This window comes from Dipteris shenzhenensis, chromosome 17 (genome assembly GCF_047967505.1).
Source record: "Dipteris shenzhenensis isolate YYH24624 ecotype China chromosome 17, Dip_SZ_1.0, whole genome shotgun sequence".
Lineage (NCBI taxonomy): Eukaryota > Viridiplantae > Streptophyta > Polypodiopsida > Gleicheniales > Dipteridaceae > Dipteris > Dipteris shenzhenensis.
The window spans coordinates 9,309,540-9,328,004 of NC_141612.1; the positions used below are offsets into that span (position 1 = coordinate 9,309,540).

The 18,465-nt window shown below is 46.4% G+C and overlaps 1 protein-coding gene across 2 annotated transcripts in view; it reads right to left on the bottom strand.

Annotated features, from left to right (window-relative positions):
* Positions 1 to 978: 978 nt before the first annotated feature.
* The window catches only part of LOC147891645 (NADH dehydrogenase ubiquinone complex I, assembly factor-like protein (DUF185)), a 34,640-nt gene continuing 17,153 nt past the window's right edge, over positions 979 to 18,465 (bottom strand). For both annotated transcript variants that reach the window (XM_087388856.1, XM_087388857.1), the window contains 4 exons: positions 17,022 to 17,077; positions 16,683 to 16,914; positions 1,646 to 1,754; positions 979 to 1,471 (listed from right to left, as the gene is read on the bottom strand). In XM_087388856.1, the coding sequence (XP_087244982.1) occupies positions 1,212 to 1,471; positions 1,646 to 1,754; positions 16,683 to 16,914; positions 17,022 to 17,077 (657 nt within the window). In that variant the 3' untranslated portion in view covers positions 979 to 1,211. The remainder of the gene's footprint in view (positions 1,472 to 1,645; positions 1,755 to 16,682; positions 16,915 to 17,021; positions 17,078 to 18,465) is intronic.

Sequence of the window (18,465 nt, forward strand, 5' to 3'; positions counted from 1 at the left end):
CTTCTCATATTGATGCAGCCATGTCTTACAAAGAGTCTTGCTTACTAGCATATGAAGGTTCACTAAAACTTTGTCCAAGAGAAGATCCAGAGAAAGGAGCCCTGTTTTTTGTCTAGCCATAAAGAATGCAGCAAACATCCTCACGAACACACTCAATTGAGAGCGAAAGAGTACTTGCATCAGCTACATTGTATCAGACCTCCAGTCTAAAGATTGGACATTGAAAGTGGTGCTTGATACAAATGCTCCACCCTCCACTTTGTAGGGACATTTGCTGGTTGCTCAAGCTGTAAGGGCGGAGAAGCCAATGCGCACACAAGGACAAGATCTGAGAAAACCAAAGATACCTATGTACCAGGCAGGCCATGAAACACATGGGCCAAATGAAGGCCCAAATCTAGCACTGAGGAAGCAGCAAGCAAGCAGGTAGCACATGGCAGGGAGGCCACATGTCTGCCAATAAAGACATCTTGCCACATTGCATGCTGGCTGCATATTGGCTTCATGAGGTCAGCTCTTGGTTGGGTCCATTTGGACACAAACATGACGGTTTGTCTGGAGGGCACAGCTTCAGCTTAGAAGGCACCCCCCTTCCATTCATCATCATCCTTTTAGTAGCGGTGGTTACTGACCTTCAGATGGAAGACTGGCTTGGGAGAGCATCACTGCAAACTCTTTGCTTGAGAATCCTTGCTTCTGCTTTATGTATATATGCATGGTCTCAGTCTACATGCACGAATGAAACTGTTCCCTCAACCAATTACCTTCTGCTGTCTGAAAACTTCAGCACAGCTACAGTGCAGAACAGAACCTCCCACCTTGAAGTCAATCACTGACTGTAACATTAAAATTGTAACATTGAGATGAATTCAGAACCCCATCGGTCAAAACCAACCTGTTAGTTCTTTTGCAGATTTGATCCACCCTGGATATTAAACCCAACATGATGGACCTAGCTCAAGCTTGTTGGAGAGAATAAGATCCATTAATGACTGCAAACTTCTAGGAAAGTTGACATGGTTACAGCGAACTGGCTTTTACTGGCTCTGGTGCATTTAAAATTCCACATCAGAACCTCTACATTGAAGACAGATCACTGGATTATTGCTATGTTAGCATAGATAACCTTGAGCACAGCCATCGTTTGGTTAGGGCCCAAATCGGTAAGATTCAGCCTCTCTTCACCATACTAGTCTCGACAAAAATGCCCACTAAAAACATTGTGGAGCACCAAATGCATCATTTACAATTGCAAGGGCCTTGTAGCGAGAGCCCATACCAATAGGAGCTAGCCTCTCCTCACCCTCCCACCATGTAGCAATGCCATCACCAACTAATCTCCAGTACCCGGACTGAAGTGCCTCTGCTTGCTTCTGGGTTGCATTTTTAAGTAATGTCTCCAGTCGAAAATTGATGCCAAGCATCCCAAGGAACTGTGATTGTGAAATGGGACCGAAACTAGATGCCCCAACTGCAGAAGCCCACAAATCAATTAATATCTGAGAAGAGTATTAATAGCAGATATGAGGGCAATGCAATATCTTCAAAATAATACCCATATGCCACCTCTCTTTCATAATGAAAGTAGAAATTCCTTCACCAAGAACCTCTCCCTTGGCGAGAATATTCAATTTTCTTAACACACCTGCAATTTCTCGGACAGTCTGTTTCAAAGCAGCGAAGTCAACATAGGCACTAAGATCTGCCTTGCCAGGATCCTGCAAAACTGGCACGAATTTGTGCTTCTCTATTGCCTGCATAAATTCACAAAACAGGATAAGCCAGTTAGTCTCCGGAGCGCAGCTGACGCTTTGTGCTTCTCTATTGCCTGCATAAATTCACAAAACAGGATGAGCCGTCCCATCTCCAGAACACAGCTGAGGCTCTGTGAAGCAAGGGCCAAATTCTTGGTCTGCAAGGTCAGCTGCTACAGAGGATCTTGCTAAGGAGGCAAACGAAGGAAGTAACAACAAAGAGTAACATCAGATCTTTGCACACAAACAAAAACTGAAGGAAGCTTATTTTCAGCAAAGGTTTGCAACCTTTAGGAATTTTGCAATGCAAAGATTAAACTAGTATGAACTAGCGCCACCCTAACAACTACATCCAACAGCAACCAGCATAGAGAAAATGACCAATACTTGTAACAAGAGCTTTAAAAGGACATTGACTTGTTTCAAAGATCAGCAATAAAGCATATTCATTCTGATATAGACAAAGAAAATAGGAGTCCAACATTCAGAAGCAGCCATAGCTGCAGAAACTCCAAGATAGCAAACAAAGAAAAAGTTCTTTACAGGGGTCCTATAGTCTGCCTTTTGGCTGAGCACAACAGCCAAGGTCACTAGAAGGATTGCTGACATCATTTTGAGCATTCGAACTATTTTAGCCTCTACACAACATCGATTGTAAAAGTTTATTGTAACCCACAAAGCATCCTCAGTAGAGGGCTTGTCAAGAGTGCACGTGTAATTGTCTCCCCTGTTATCCTAACACTAAGAGAAGGGCTTATGATAAGCACAAAACCTCACAATACGAGAAGAGTATGTGGTTGCTACAAGGCCATTGCGGTTTTGAAGGGGAGCATCATCATTACCTGACGGCTTTGCAGTGAGATAAGGGCTGTGGCCTTATTCTACTTGGTTTCTGATCCTAGTGTCTTTGATTGGAGAAGCACTAACATTTTCTGAGGTGTTATACTTTCATTTGATTGATCTACTCTTAGAAAAGCACACACATAACTCACCTAGCCTGTGTGGAGTAAGACCGATGAGCGTCCCCTTCCAAAGGATGTCAAATTGGATGGCACCAATTATGGCATCTAGAAGTTCAAGTTTGAGAACATTCTCAAAGCTCAAAAACTATGGAGCATGGCGGAAAACAAAGTTGGATCCATAAACGTACGGTTGGTCGTACCGTACGGATTTTGTATGGCTGTTCTGTACGAGTACGGAATGGCCATGCAGGCGTGACCTCTTTTTTTTTGGGGAGGGGGGAACGGAACGGGTTTTGGAAATTTGGCAAATAGATTTCTGTGCATTTCATACGGCTTCCAAGCAGCAGACCGCCTTGGAAATCACGACCACCGTGGGCTTGTGATCACTCGTCATTCAAGGCTGTGAGCCTGGTCTTCCAACAGCCATACAGCCATACCAGTCACGTACAGCCTGCCGTACCATTGCCGTACAACCTACAGCCTCAAGGCTTCAACCTTGGTTAGAGTCCTCTGTGACCTAAGTGCTGCAGCTCAATTGATTCAAATTTCATTTAAAGGAGGTCGGACTCATCACTCCCCTTATCTCTCATGTTCATCACTCCCCTCCTGCTCACTGCTCGCTGCCTCTGCAGCTCCGCCTCCTCCCCTCCTCTCCGCTCCCGTGCTCCTCCCTCCCGCCTGCTACAGCTCCTCCCTCCTGCCTGCTGCAGCTTCTTCCTCGCAGCTCCCCCACCCGCTGCAGCTCCTCCTTTGCCCATGCAGCTCCTCCGCCCGGCTGCCTCTCTGCCCTTGCAGCCCCTCCACAGCTCCCTCCTCTCCGCTCCTGCCCGCCCCTCCTCTCTGCTCCTGCTCGCTGCCCCGCCCTGCAGCTCCCTCCCTGCCCGCCCGCCACGCCCGCTGCTCCCTCATCCCCGCTCCTTCTCACCCCTCCTCTCCGCTCCTGCTAGCTGCCTGCTACAGCTCTGCCCCCTCCTCCCCTCCTGCTCGCTGCTACCGTCTGCAGCTCCACTCCCCCTCTCCTCTTTCGCAGCTCCTCTGCCCCCCCCCCCCCCAGCTGCTCTCCGCTCCAGCCTCTCCTTCCCTCCGAGCTGCTTCGTCTCCCCTCCTTGCTGCTCCACCCTGCAGCTCCTTGCAGGAGCCCCTTGCAGCCCCACCTTCATTCCCCTTCAGCCCCCCCTTCTAGCTCTCCTGCTCCCCGCCATTTTCAGCTCCAAGACTAGGTGCGCCTCCTGCCATGGGAGGGGGGGGGGGGCTCATGCTTCCGCTCCTGCACTAAGGCCTGCACCGAACGCGGGATCAGCCAAACAAAGAAATGGGGAAAGGTGGCAAAGATATGAATAAAGCCACCAACAAAAACAAGAAACAAACACAACTGAAACTCGAGGATGTGAACACACGCTACAACCACAGTGGACTTGGAGTTGACAGCAAAGCAAAGGAGGGGTCTACCTCAGCCTCAGCTTCCATCTCAGCTACATCAGCCTCAGCGCCAGCCTCAGCCTCAGCTTCAGCTTCAGCCTCAACCTCAGCCTCAGCCTCAGCCTCAGCCTCAGCCTCAGCCTCAATTTCAGCCCCATCCACAGCTACAGCTACTGGCACTGATATACCCCTACCCATGACATCGATTGCTCCACCCTCCCCTAGGATAGAGGGGTTGTCACTGACACCATCTCTCCCTTCTTCTCCCACTACAGTTCTCTCCCCGATTATGACACCTACTTTGGAGCGTCCGCACTACTCGACCTTTCTCTCCCCTCTGCCTCTCAGTCGGCCCACGTTCCCACATCTTGTTGGGATCGCCTCCTCCAGGCCACTATCGTCTCCATACCACACCCATCTCACCCAGTCCTCACCTAGCCTCCTGTCTCATCCCCCCACTTTCTTGCCACAGTCCTTTCAGTTTCCGCTAGGGCACAAACGAGCTGACCCATCAGAGGCTTGGGAGAACTTGTTGATGGAGATACATAGCATTCGAGAGCGCGAGATGGAGTTGTCACGCTTTGCACAGGAGCCAACACGCTTCACCCAGGGCCAGGCGCGTCTCATACAAGAGCAGTCTCAAGCTATCCGAGACCAAGCTGATCTTATTCAGGGGCTCAGACAAGAGATCTCGCAGCTCCAACAGGAGGTCACTGCTATACACACAATCCCAGGGAGCACCCCAGTTGTGGAGGCATAGATTGCGAGCATGCAATCTGCCATCGAGGAGACGTCCAGATGGGTCGACGTAGCCAAACATGAATCTGCAAGGGTAACCGTTACGGCTACCCTCCTGGAGCAACAGGAGAGAGCCAATAAGGCTCTCAACATCAGAGTACGTGAGATCCCACGCACTAAGGCTACATCGATGGCAGATGCAACGACCTTCGTGGCCACTACTCTAGGGATGACTGAGCACAAGATTGAGAGAGCATGGCGCGCCGGTAGGGAGGGACCCAAATCGAGAGCAGCCCCTTATCATATGGTTCCATGACGCTCAGGCACAACTTTTGGCTTTACGTCGTAGATTAGCCTTACGAGACCAGCCAGCGATCTCCATGGATGAGGACCTCACTCCACTACAGGTTGAGGAGAGGCGCTTCCCGTTGCAACAATAGGGTCAAGCCCGCAAGGAGGGGAAGTGGGCAGTAGTACGAGATGGACGATTCCTTATAGACCCCCGTCAGGCACGCACCTCCCCTCCCACATATGGGGGCGGGGTCTATGAGACTCAGATATACGAGACCCTATCCTGCATGATCTAAAACTGCAATGGTACCTTGTGGTCAGAACTAGGGAATTTCTCAGAATCCTATACACGTCACGACATAGTCTTTTATACAGAGACAAATCAGAGCCCAGAGCGCCCACTACCAGTAGTCAGTGGGTATACATGGGAGTTTGCCTACAGAGATGAGACGAGGGATACCGGAGGGGTTTGAGAGTCAGAAGGAGTCGCAGTCCTTTACAGATCCACACTTTTGGGGGGCCATCTTAGTGGAGCAAAAAGATGCACATTCCAGGTTTCTTTGGATCCGAGTTTGGCACACTGACAGCTGGATCTGTTTATTAATGTTTGCTACTTCACCCTTGAGACCTCCCGCTTTGCCAAAGATATTCAAGGGGAGGATGAGACATCTCCATTTGCCACTTTGTATCAGTCCATTGTTGACTTCTCCAGCCGCCGTGGAGAAGTCCTCCTAGTTGGGGACTTCAACACGAGGACAAGCACTTGTCAGGCACCACTCCTCAACTTCAAGGAGGATTCCACTCTACTGCAAGACATTGACCTTGAGGAGGCAGGTATGCTACGGGTTTTAGCTAACACACAAGGACCGTTCACATCTTATGGATAGGCCCTATTAGACCTCGGCAAGATGCATGATCTCATCATTTATAATGGTCTTGACATATGGCCTGCGTCAGGTGGTTTTACGTGCTTTCCACATGGGGGAGGCTCCAGTGTTGTTGACTACATCATGGCATCCCCTACCTTCACATCTCACATCACTGACTGTACCGTAGCACCTCTCCCTCCAAGGGCTGATAATACCTATCTTTTCTTTAGCATCCCGCCGCGCAGCACTTCTCACCCCGCTGAGTTCTTACTCCACATACCATGATATACGCTTTGATCGTGATCACTCACCTGCCTACTCTGGCCGTCTGTATATACTTCTCGCATATATTGACTTCACACCCCTATTAAAGGATCATGCTGCCCTAGTCACCCGCTCACTACATGAGGCTGCTCTTCATGCTTTTCCCCACACCACCAGCTCCACCGGCCCACCACCCCTGAGAACCGTACCCTGTAATAGCTGGTACGATGATGAGTGTAAGGCTTTACGCCATCAGCTCAGATTCGAAACCAAAAACAATCTTCTAAGCGAACCAGAGATGCTATGCGAGTACCGTCGACTGGTATGCAGAAAGAAACTAGACTATGTTTGCCGAAATGGGGAGGAGCTACTGAACATTCTGTTCAGTAACTACTCTAAGGACTTTTGGCCGAGATTTCTAGAGGGACGGTCCCCCTCACCACTCATCACTGACACCCAGGTGCAGTTTGATTATGCACGCACACTCTATGATATCCCTAATCAGCCAGCTCCTAACCTCTCACACATGACACGCCCCACGTCCTGCACCCTCTTCACTAGAGAGGGGGTAAAGGATGCCGCAATGAAACTTCATAATGGCCGAGCAAAGGATCATGAGGGACTATGCACTGAGTTCATTGCATATGGGATTAACCTTCTAGCCCCGATCTTAGCAAAGCTATTTAATGAAGCTGTTTGTTTGGGGTTTCCACGCACCTGGACCATTAACACTATCTCACTCATTCACAAGGCAAGGGATGCCATGAGTCTGGAGAACTACAAGACCATAACGATTGGCATGTCATGTCCAAGATTTATGCGTCAGTACTTGATTCTGAGGTCAGCACATTTGCAAAGAGTCAAGGACTTAGAGCAACAAGACAGGCTAGATTCCGACATGATGATGGGACCATGGACCACATTCTCATGCTCAGATGTATCATCGAGGAGACAAGGGGACGGAAGCAGAGGGTTTACTCTTGCTTTGTGGATTTCCGCAAGGCATTTGACACGGTTCCAAGAGGCACCTACAAGATTTGGGTTACGACTAGGAGATCATGTCATGGCACTTTATGAGAGAGTTTCAAGCAGAGTCCGAGCAGGATCTGGGTAGACAAACGAGATCATGAGCACTATCGGGGTCAAACAAGGGTGTCCATTATCACCTACCTTGTTTGGCCTATACATTGATGAGCTTGAGACAGTGATGCAGACACAGGGGGGGTACGTTGCTCCCTTGCGGGCACGTTGATCCGGATATTGCTTTACATAGATGACGTGGCTCTCTTGTCTTCCACAACAGATGGCTTCCAGAGACACCTTGACGCACTACAGTCCTTTTGTGAGTCTCATGATTTGAAGGTCAACCTAGGCAAAACCAAGGTTATGATCTTTAATACATCTTGAGCCCTCATGCACAAAGGAGCACTTCATCTTCAGGTGTCCTGTTTACTATTACATCCGTGGGCATTTCTACTGCCTCTTCAGAGATAGTTATGGGGATTTGGCCCAATTTATCTCCTACCCAAACAAGCGATGTTTGGCAGGTTTCGTTCATGAGGCACTTAGACTGCGCAAGAGGATACTTCGAGCACGGAGACAGGAGCATATTTCTTCCTTGGCTGATCCCTCTCATAGTTCTATCACGGAGTTTTTACAGCCAGATCACATGGACACCCATGGGGCGAGGCCTCGACATGGTCGTGAGCCTGTGACCCGACAACTCAGACAGAGGGTTGACACAAAGATCACACTTGGGGACATCCCCTCCATGTTTGGAGTCGGGTCTCGCCCAATGGGGGTCACAGTAGCCCTAGTTAGACGCAGAGCTATGACCAGGAGACATGCCAAGGCTGCACCTTTGAGTGGCCGACAACACTCTATCGCCAACTTCATGCCCCCATTGCCACACCCACCCTGATGTCTTGATGGTGATGATGATGATGATGATGATGACTATGATGATGAGATAGTCGACTACCTACACGACATGACTATGTTGTATCTATGATTTAGTACTAACATTCTGCATATTTGCATTTGCAGTGTGGATGCTCGTTTAGTAGCTCCACCACCACACCTTGTTTGTACCAAGTTTTTCACAGTCTCATAGACCCATCGGTCTTCCGAAGACTTTAATAAACTTTCTTTCTTTCTTTCTTTCTTTCTTTCTCCCTCGCATGTCCCTCTCTCCCTCTCTGTTGAATAGTGAAGCTTTCTTCTCAGATTCTCTCTCTCTCTCTCTCTCTCTCTTCGCACCCGATCACACCAGCTGCGGAGGGCTTTAGCCTCACTTCGCACCCGATCACACCAGCTGCAAATAGAAACAGGGGGATGGAAAAAGATGCCAAGGGAGAGTAGAATATGCCAACTATGTGATCAAGGTATGGTTGAAACAGAAGAACACATGGTAATGATATGCCCTCACTATGCACACATTAGGGAAGAGTTCAATCACCTCCTTGAGGGACATAACAAACTGGCTGATTTGCTGCATAAAGGGTCACCTTCAGCTTTAGGAACATTTGTGTATAAGCTCTTCAAGCATAGGAATCCACCTGAATCCTAGAAGGTGGTTTCTCTTTCCACCCTCCCATCTTCGGGAGGAGCTTTCATGTACTTGTGATATTGTATTGCTCAGGTCCCATAGGCCGGTTTTGGTCTTCAGAGGACGATAATATATTCTTCTTCTTCTTCTTCTCTCTCTCTCTCTCTCTCTCACATGGGAAGAAAGAAAGGAGCTAAACGGGAATGTGTGGAGAATATGAAGCCTTTGGGAAAGGGGCAGTACACTTGTAAATGCAAGTATTGCTGAAACCGGCCTTCAGAAACTTTAAGGGCAGTAGAACTACATATAATCAGCCAATGCTTTCACATTAGAATATTCAGCAAGTAACTTAAACACAGATTGGGAGCTACAGTGCCCCTGCACCAAGACAAAGACACAGATTGGCCCCAAACCTTGGCGCCCCTTTCGGTGTTTCTTTATAAAATGGAGAGATCCCGAATACTAGCTATACAAAGGATACATTCTTTCTTGCATCTAGGGCATTCCACATCCCATTAGGCATCCACATACCCTGCATAGCCTCTACCGTTCACCACTCTCGCCAATCCTAGCAATAGGTCTTTATCCCTAATCCAAGAAGGTTGCACACAGCCCAGACCTGTTACTAGTAACCACACTTCGCCACACAGTTCCCCACAGCTATCACTAGTGCCCAATTAACCTCCTATCTGCTCAAAGCAGAAAGAGAAACCATACAGGAGGAGCTTTCTCCACAGTCCTGGACTGCCACTACCTATAGTCTCTCACCCTTTAGGCAACAAACATCCTAATACATCAATCTGTTTCTCCAAAAGAGAGCCTACATCAACCACACTTGTACCAGCCCTCTGGGTTCCAGGGGCATTTTCCATCTCAAGCACGGATTTCTGATCCTTGCCTAATCAGCAGCAAGGCTGTACCAAACATGTGCCCTCCGCCAAAAATCCACTGCTTGCATGTGATCTATCTTTTGAGGAAACCAAAAGTATGTTTGCACACGAGTTTGCACACGAAATAAGATGCCTGCCAAAAAGCCTTGGCATCATTAACCCATGCATCAGTCCTGCTGAACTCTGCTTTCACAAGCATAACAATAGGCATCTAGCTCAATGGATAGTTGCAAACCTGACCAAGGCAATAGACTCAGCTCATACACGGCTTTTGCAACTTAACAGGGAGGCTCCACTCTGCCACATGAACTGCTATCCAGCCAAAAGCCGTGCTTTGCTTGCGAGCAGCCCAAACCAAGGTCGTAACACCTATCTAAAGTTGGTCGTACACCTATATTTGTTCCATGCTGCCTTCGTACACAGACCGTACAAGGCAGTGCACTGGTCTTCCATACAAGCAATGTCATCATTCCGTACAAGGTCTGTATCCTGCAGGCCGTACTGCAGTGATCCGCACACTCATGTGTGAGACTTCGTGCTGGTCATTCCGTACACAGCCACGTACCCTTCCGTACAATAGGCCATAATAATGCTTCTCTCAGTCTGTACCAAGGTGCACCGTACACCCGTACAATTGTGTATGGCTCCCATACATAGTCCTTTGCATAGGCTCCACCCATACACACCTCTACTACCATCAGTGCCGTACTTGCCCGTATGAAATCCGTACACAGCCGTACGGAAGATCGTACTCTCAACCTTGAGAGTTCTCGCATGCACCTGGTAAACCCATAGCTCTAAAATCCTTCGATTTTCTCCTAACCAAGTGCTTCTCCATTCATGTGACCTTCAGTCCAAGAGCTCACGCAATCCCCCTCTGCTCATCGACCACGTGCCTCTTTCCTTGATTCGACTTGACTAGCAGCTCCCCATAGCCACCCTCCCCTGCATGCACGTAACATGGTTGGGGTTAGATCCATATACATTGCAAAAACTATCTCATAGTGACTAGTGCACTGATCATACAAGTCCCAAGGCAGATGTACTATCAGCAAGCAGTACCTTGGTTGAAACATACAATGTCACCAAGCGACCTCTAGATATCTGAGCCTATCCGTAACAAAGAGACAGAGGTATTACCCCTCTCTTGAGCATCAGGCAATGCTCCAGACATAATGCTTTGCTGAGCTTGAAGGAGCCACAACCGAAGTTTGCTCAAGATAAAAAGCTTCCAGGTAAAGCTACAATAACTGTGGTATATCTGCCAAATCACCCTCTTCCATCTGCAATGGTGAATGATTCTAAAACTTCACTAACTTTCCTTTCCTTACGTGCCAATGTCAGCTCTGGAACTTAAATCTCATCTAGTTCCTCAACCTCTGGCTGCATCTCATATGGCATATCCTCTGACACATCTCCATGGAAAGGTTTGAGAAGACTCCCATTTCAGGCATTATGAATCCTCCAGCATCTTGCTGGGGTTGAGAATAAGGCTATGCTCTTAGCTCTTTTCCCACTGATAGGACTGAAAGGAGCAATCTCTTTGGACTACACCCTGCGTGGTAGTTAATATTGAAAGAAATAGCTGTGCAAAAAATTCAAGAACCATGTGATATTGTACACAAACAATGGCAAATTATGTCAAGGAATATAAGCTTAATTGATAGAGAAAAGACAATAGCTTCTCTTTATGTCTTGTTGGAAGCGGTCTGCAAGGGCTTAAGGCAGTTGGATTGATTGTGTTGTGTTTGGCAATGTATGTGAATGACATTGCATGCATGCATGCATGGTCACATGATTCCGCCTTTGGAACCCAAGACCATGGATGTGCATAGAATGGGTGCTACATAAGATGCCTTGTCACCAAGTAGTTCCTACGCTCACAATAGCTCTGGCCATTCTTAGAACCCATAATGATCTGGTAATTTCAATCAGTAAGCTACATCACTGATCCTCTGACGTATGATGCAAATTCCTTACAAAGACATCCATCCCTTGTCACAAAGCTGGCCAGTGAAAGTCTCCACTGCTTTCATTAAAGCATCAGTTCATCGATGCCCTGCATGCAAGGCTTAAACTGCTTGTAACACCAACGACCACGCATCATAAGGAATCCATCTCTGGGAGTATGGTGCTCATGTTGCTGTCCATCAGACAACTGATCATAGATCCTTGCAAAATCCTCATCCAACTCATGACTCAACGCATATGCTTCTCAGACAACCTAGTCTGAGTGATGAAAATATCTGAAGGTCTGTGATCTGTCTGCAAAGTGAAATCAGCCCCTAGCAGGTAATGCTCCCATGCAGAAAGAGCATGAGCCACAGCCAGCAGCTCTTTCTCATAAACTTGCAAATTTTTTTCAGCATCCTGCAACATTCTACTCTCATAGGCAACCACCCGTCCATCTGCATGAGACCTGAACCAATGTAGTTCCCACATTCATCACATTGGACAACAAAAGCTTGACCAACATTGCCATTACCCATAACAGGGTTTCTATAAAAGCCCCAGTGCTCTGCATACCAATCACGCCTGCACGAGCTCCCATAGTACCATGCATTGCACTTTGCATCCCTGGCTGCATACCAGTGTTTCCATTCATAACTCTCTGCATTCCCACCTGCGTACCCCCAAGCATAAACCCTTGCATACCTTGATTCCAGGCAGAAAACCAACGGGGTCATTTCCAAGCATACCTAGACCATTCCCAACCTGGCCAGCCATTTCTTGAACACTGAACCACCACCAAAATCCCCTAGGTGTGAGGTGCGGAATGACTTGCTGTCCCTGGTCTGCATGCTGAAAACCATTGCCTTGGCCATGCGAACCAACACCAGGACCATGAATAAACCATTGCAATGGAGCACCCTTCCCATTTGGCATAACTAATGGCTGGCTGTCCATTCAATGGCATAGGTCCTATCCCATATCCCAATCCTCGTCAATCACTGAGTGACATACTTGCTGAATTTTCCTTGCTGCAGTTCAATTACAGCAAGCTATACTTGCACCAGAGACAACCACAGGCTCACCTCCTTAAAGAAGATTGTGATGTGTCCCGGCAACGAAACCATGAAGCTGGCCTTTAAAAACTTAAAGGGTACTAGACCTACAAATAACCAGCCAATGCTTTCACATTAGAACATTCAGCAAGTAACTTACTACAATGCCCCTACACCAAGACAAAGACACAGATTGTCCCCAAACCTTGGCACCCCTTACAGTCTTTCTTTATTAACTGGAGAAATCCAGAATACAAGTTATAGAAAGGATATATTCTTTCTTGCATCTAGGGCATTCCACATACCATGCATAGCCTCGGCTTTTCACCACTCGCCAATCCTGGCAATAGGTCTCCATCCCTAATCCAGGAAGCTTGCACACAGGCCGGAACTGCTACTAGTAACCACACTTGGCCACACAGTTCCCCACAGCTGTCACTAGTGCCCAATTAACCTCCTATTTGCCAAAGCAGAAAGAGAAAGCATACAAGAGCTTTCTCCAATGTCCTAGACTGCCACTACCTATAGCCTCTCACCATATAGGCAACAAATATCCTGATACATCAACCCATTTCTCCATCTCAAGCATGGATTCCCGACCCTTCCCTAACCAGTAGCAAGGTTGTACCAACATGTGCCCTTCGCCAAAAATCCACTGCCTGCATGTGATCAATCTTTTGAGGAAACCAAACGTATGTTTCTACAGGAAACAAGATACCTACCAAAAAGCCTTGGCATCATTAACCCATGCATCAGTCCTGCTGGGATCTGCTTTCACAAGCATAACAATAGGCATCTGGGTCAGAGGATGATTGCAAACTTGACCAGTCAATTCCAAGGCAACAAACTCAGCTCATACACGACCTTTTGCAACTTAAAAGGGAGGACTAACACCTCCACCCTGCCACATGAACTGCTATCCAGCCAAAAGCCGTGCTTTCCTTGCAAGCAGCCCAAACCAAGGTCGTAACACCTATCTAAAGTCCGTTGTACACCTGTATTTGCTCCATGCTACCTTCGCACACAGACCGTGTGCGTTGGTCTTCCGTACAGGCCCTGTCCTCAGTCTGTACGAGGTCCGCATCCTGCAGGCCATATTGCAGTGATCCGTACATTGACATGTAAGCCTTCGTGCTGGCAATCTGTAAGCAACCACGTACCCTTTCGTACAATAGGCCGTACTAATGCTTCCTCAGACCGTACCAAGGTGCACGTACAAGCGTACAATCGTGTACGGCTCCTGTACGCAATCCTCTGCACAGGCTCCAACCATACATGCCTCTACTACCAACAGTGTTGTACCTGCCTGTATGAAATCCAAACATAGTCATACTAAAGATTGTACTCTCAGCCCTGATAATTCTCGCGTGCGCCAAGCAGACCCACAGCTCTAAAATCCTTCGATTCTCTCTCGACCAGCTTCTCTGTTCATGTGACCTTCAGCCCAAGAGCTCACGCGATCCCCCTTTGCTTGTCGACCACGTGACTCTTTCCTTGATTCGACCTGACAAGCACCTCCTCGTAGCTACCCTCTCATGCATGCACATAACATGGTTGGGATTAGAAGGTGCCACGTGGCAGTCCACGCACCTTAGCCCCTCTCGGATCACTCTAAGAGTCCTCTAAGGACTTCAATTCACCCCAAGGCACAATTAACACCTAGGGGCCGCCCTTTGCTCAGCTAGCAACCCAAGGCCCTGCCCGCTTTATTTCTTGGGGCCCACATGCAAACCAACATGGATGCGCTAAAATTCATGCCCTCGTGACAAATTTCCCTCATCATTGGGATTACCCGCATAAGAGCACACTTTCTTGGGCTAACAGGCCTTGGGGACCAAAAATTTGAAAAAAAGGGAGAAAAATTTTGCGAGTTACAATGAGTGAGCCAACAAGCTCATACTCTCATAAACCTGAGTAATAAAGATATATTAGCCCTATGATTAAGAACCTTAAGACCCCAAAACTTCACCTTAAACCCCAACAGGAGCCTGAAAGATATAAGCAAGTCAAAGACAATCCGAAGCGGTAAGGAGCCTTGAAAGAAAAGGATAACAGCATCATACAAAACAACACGCTTCCAGTCAGTGTCCCAATATATGGCTGATCTGTCAGAAACCCTTGTGGTTGTTTGCACTTCAAGTTGACTTCGCAAATCATAGTTCCTAGCATGGAAACATCTTAAAAGACATTGACTTTTCAAAATTTTCAATTACACTATTGTTTTTCAAAAGAAGCAACACAAAAGCTGGACCAACAAGCATTTTCTCATCATTTAAAATACATTTTACTTCGTACTCCATTCAACTCCTTTTTTTTCTTTTTCTTTTTTTTTATGATATCAAATTTTCTCAACCTAAGACAAAGTAGACAAATAGACATTTGACATTACCAAGGATGCCCGCCTACCCATGGGTGTTTTCCACAAGTCAATTTAGCAAATCAAGGTTCTAGGTCAGTCTAGTTCCTAGCATGGCAAATTCTCAAAAGAGATTTATCTTTTAAAATTTTATTGGAATTGTATTTTTAATGAGTGGCAATATAAAAGATGGACTAGAAATGACCAAAATAGCTTGATATCTCCTGATAATGACCATTTTCCGATGTTGGCGTGTTTGCACTACTCAAACACAACAATGAAAAAAACGAGGTGTGTGTACTCTATTGATGGACACAGAGTAGTAGACCCAGTATGTCAAGCTAGAATTCTGTTATGCAGCAGCAGGAATCAACACTCTGTGTGATCAATACCTCTCGAAACTGAAATCTCTCACCTCTCTTTCACAAAAGAAGCACTCTCAAACTCTCTTGGAACACCTCTATATATATCTCTCTCTCAGACAAAGTGGACTCACAAGAGCTCTCTCTCTCTCTCGTGCAATAGAAATCTCTCACTCGACTAGAGATGAACAGAATGGACGGAAGTTTTCTTTAAATGAACGGAATTTTTCTCTCACGGAAAAGAAAAACTCAATCTTTCAATCTCTCAAGCTATCACACTCTTTCATACTCTAATCAGAGAGTTCAAATCAAAACCAAAAGACTCTCAGTCTTAAACTGATGTATGGCTATTTACTCTTCCAGACTATCATGTAGGTATTCTATATAATAGGGGTGGCTTTTTGCACTCCTTGGGAGCTGCCATGTGCCCTCCCTAAAGCAGATGTACTAGAGGGTTTCTTGCTGTCCCATAGACCTTTTGGTCTCCAGTGGACGTTAATAGACTTTCTTTCTTTCTTGCTTTCTCACATACAGATCGCAGTGCCTCAGCAGAAGGCAAGGATGCTCTGATACCATGACAAAATATGAAGAGGGGAGAGGAGAAGAGTGGAGATGAGGAGAGAGGACACATCTAGAGAGCACACCACAAATGACTAACTTTACGCTTGATCATTGAAAGTATTCCATTCATCACGAGAGTTTCAAGTCAGACCACTACCTATTACTTGTTGCTCTAGTCAAGAGAAAGCTGCACCATAAGTGTGGAATATACATTCTCCTTTTGAGAAATGCTATCTGACTTTCCGATCATTGAAAGATTATTTTCAATTCATAACGAGAGTTTTAAGTAAGACCACTACCTATTACTTGTTACACTGTTCAAGAGAAAGCTGCACCATATGTGCTATTTGATACCTTAATACTTTCACAAATGGAATATCCAAATGTAAGACAAACTTCCCAATCAAGCATATCTAATTTGAGATCATTCAATTTAGAAAACAATCAAGAACGGTTATTTTTCAACGCTCATGATGTAATGTACAAGAATGGTCCTAGCATATCATCTTTCTTTAACATCCTGCAGGGCTAAACTTTTCTATCTTCTTTTTTCCTTTCAAAAATGTGAACATTGAGAGCTGGAAAACAGGTCCCCAATGTGTGAAGTCTATCAGAGATATGATGTTCAAGTATCAACAACCATGCTTGATTATAGTAACCAACCTGTAGACTGTCAGAAATCAGCCTGTCTTCTCCATAGTCAATCACAAGAGCTCCACCACCATCCTCTCCTACTCTCTTTGCAATCTCATGTGTTATCTTCAAAGCTTGAGGACAGACTTCGACTTGATCCATTTTTGCCTGCTCATCCAAGGTAGCCCATTTGAATCGTTTGGCCAAATAGACTTTGCTTGCAGTTGTGGGTCCAGGAGAAAGTACAAAGCGTAAACCTTGCCTGCAATACAATTTGATATGTTGTAGGATATCTGACATTCATTCTTCAGAAACAATTCAAGGATATCAATTGGTAAAGAAAATCTGCACACGTAACAGAGCTCTTACTCATCAGACCCCTCAGCCACATCAACCAGCTTCTCACACCATCCACGAGGCGTTCTCTGTAAACAAAGCATTGCCCATAAAGCTCATATGTTGAACATATTGACTAGCTTTATAAAACAAATTCCTTGTACGGAACAATTGCAACTTGAAATCTATTTCTACAATTTGCCCTTATGTGAAAGACCCTTTGAAATATGCTTCTGCAATGTTCCAATATGGGTTTCAGACAATAGTTCGAAGACCCTTGTACCACTTGCTTTTATTTCATTTCCATACATTGGGATCGTTTAAGCAAGAACATAGCATGATAATGGGTTGTCAAAAGTTTAACCGTATGCTCTAAACTATCAAAAGTAGTTTCCAAATCAAAAAGACAATAGCATCCACAGAGCTTGAGCTTTGGTTCACTGTCATTTGGCCTTCTTTTGCTAACAAAATTTCAAACTCGAGATAATAAAACCAGCCTCAAGGCCAACAAGAGGATGGTAATAGACAACTAACCAGCCAATGCTTTCACATTAACAATACTCAGCAAATGTTTCAAATACAAATTGGGAGCTAGAGTGACAAGAACAAGGACACAGATTGGCCCCAAACCCTTGGCGCCCCTTTTGGTATTTCTTTATTACTTGGAAGTCCCTACAAAAGGATTACACAGTAAACACAAATCCTCCTGAATTCAGGGCACTCCACATTCCTTTAGGCATCAATGCCCTTTTGCCTCAGCCCTGCTGGGCTCTGTCTTCATCAAGCATACAATAAGCATCCAAATCTTTCCCAGGCACTTGCATAAAAACCCGAAACTATTACTAGCAATCCATTCTGGATCACACAATTCCCCTGCCTACCAACGAATGGTCATGGGACCTCTTATGTACTCAAACTCACAAAATGAAAGCAAGAATGACCACCCAACAACTTCGAAGCATCCATCTAAGCCCAAACACGAGTTATGGCATACTAACCGGAGAGCACTTTTTAACACTGCCACACAGACAGCCGTCTGTACAAGCACAGGCAATCTGCCCGTACATCCCCGTACATTCACTGTCTTGCTGCAAACCGTACAGCTCTGAGCTTCCATAATGCAGTTCTCAGCCTGGCACCCGTGCAGCCATACAATGCCTGAATTCCGTACAACACATACTCAATATGGGCACCACGTACAGCCGTGCTATCGCCTGCAGTCCATATAGGCCGTAGGTAGTTGGAATCCGTACAATTCAATGGCATGCAGTTCGATTACCTTTTCGTATGTCGTACAGACAACCTTCCATACATGAAACGGGCCTTCATCCGCATGTGTGACGTAAACTGCCCGTCTTGGTTTCTCCTTCGTCGACCAACCCATTCACACCTCTTTCTCTCTGTGTCTTCTCCAGGTGCTTCCTCAAGCAACCTTGCCAAATCCATCCAAGGCTTGAAGAATGCCACGTGGCATCCT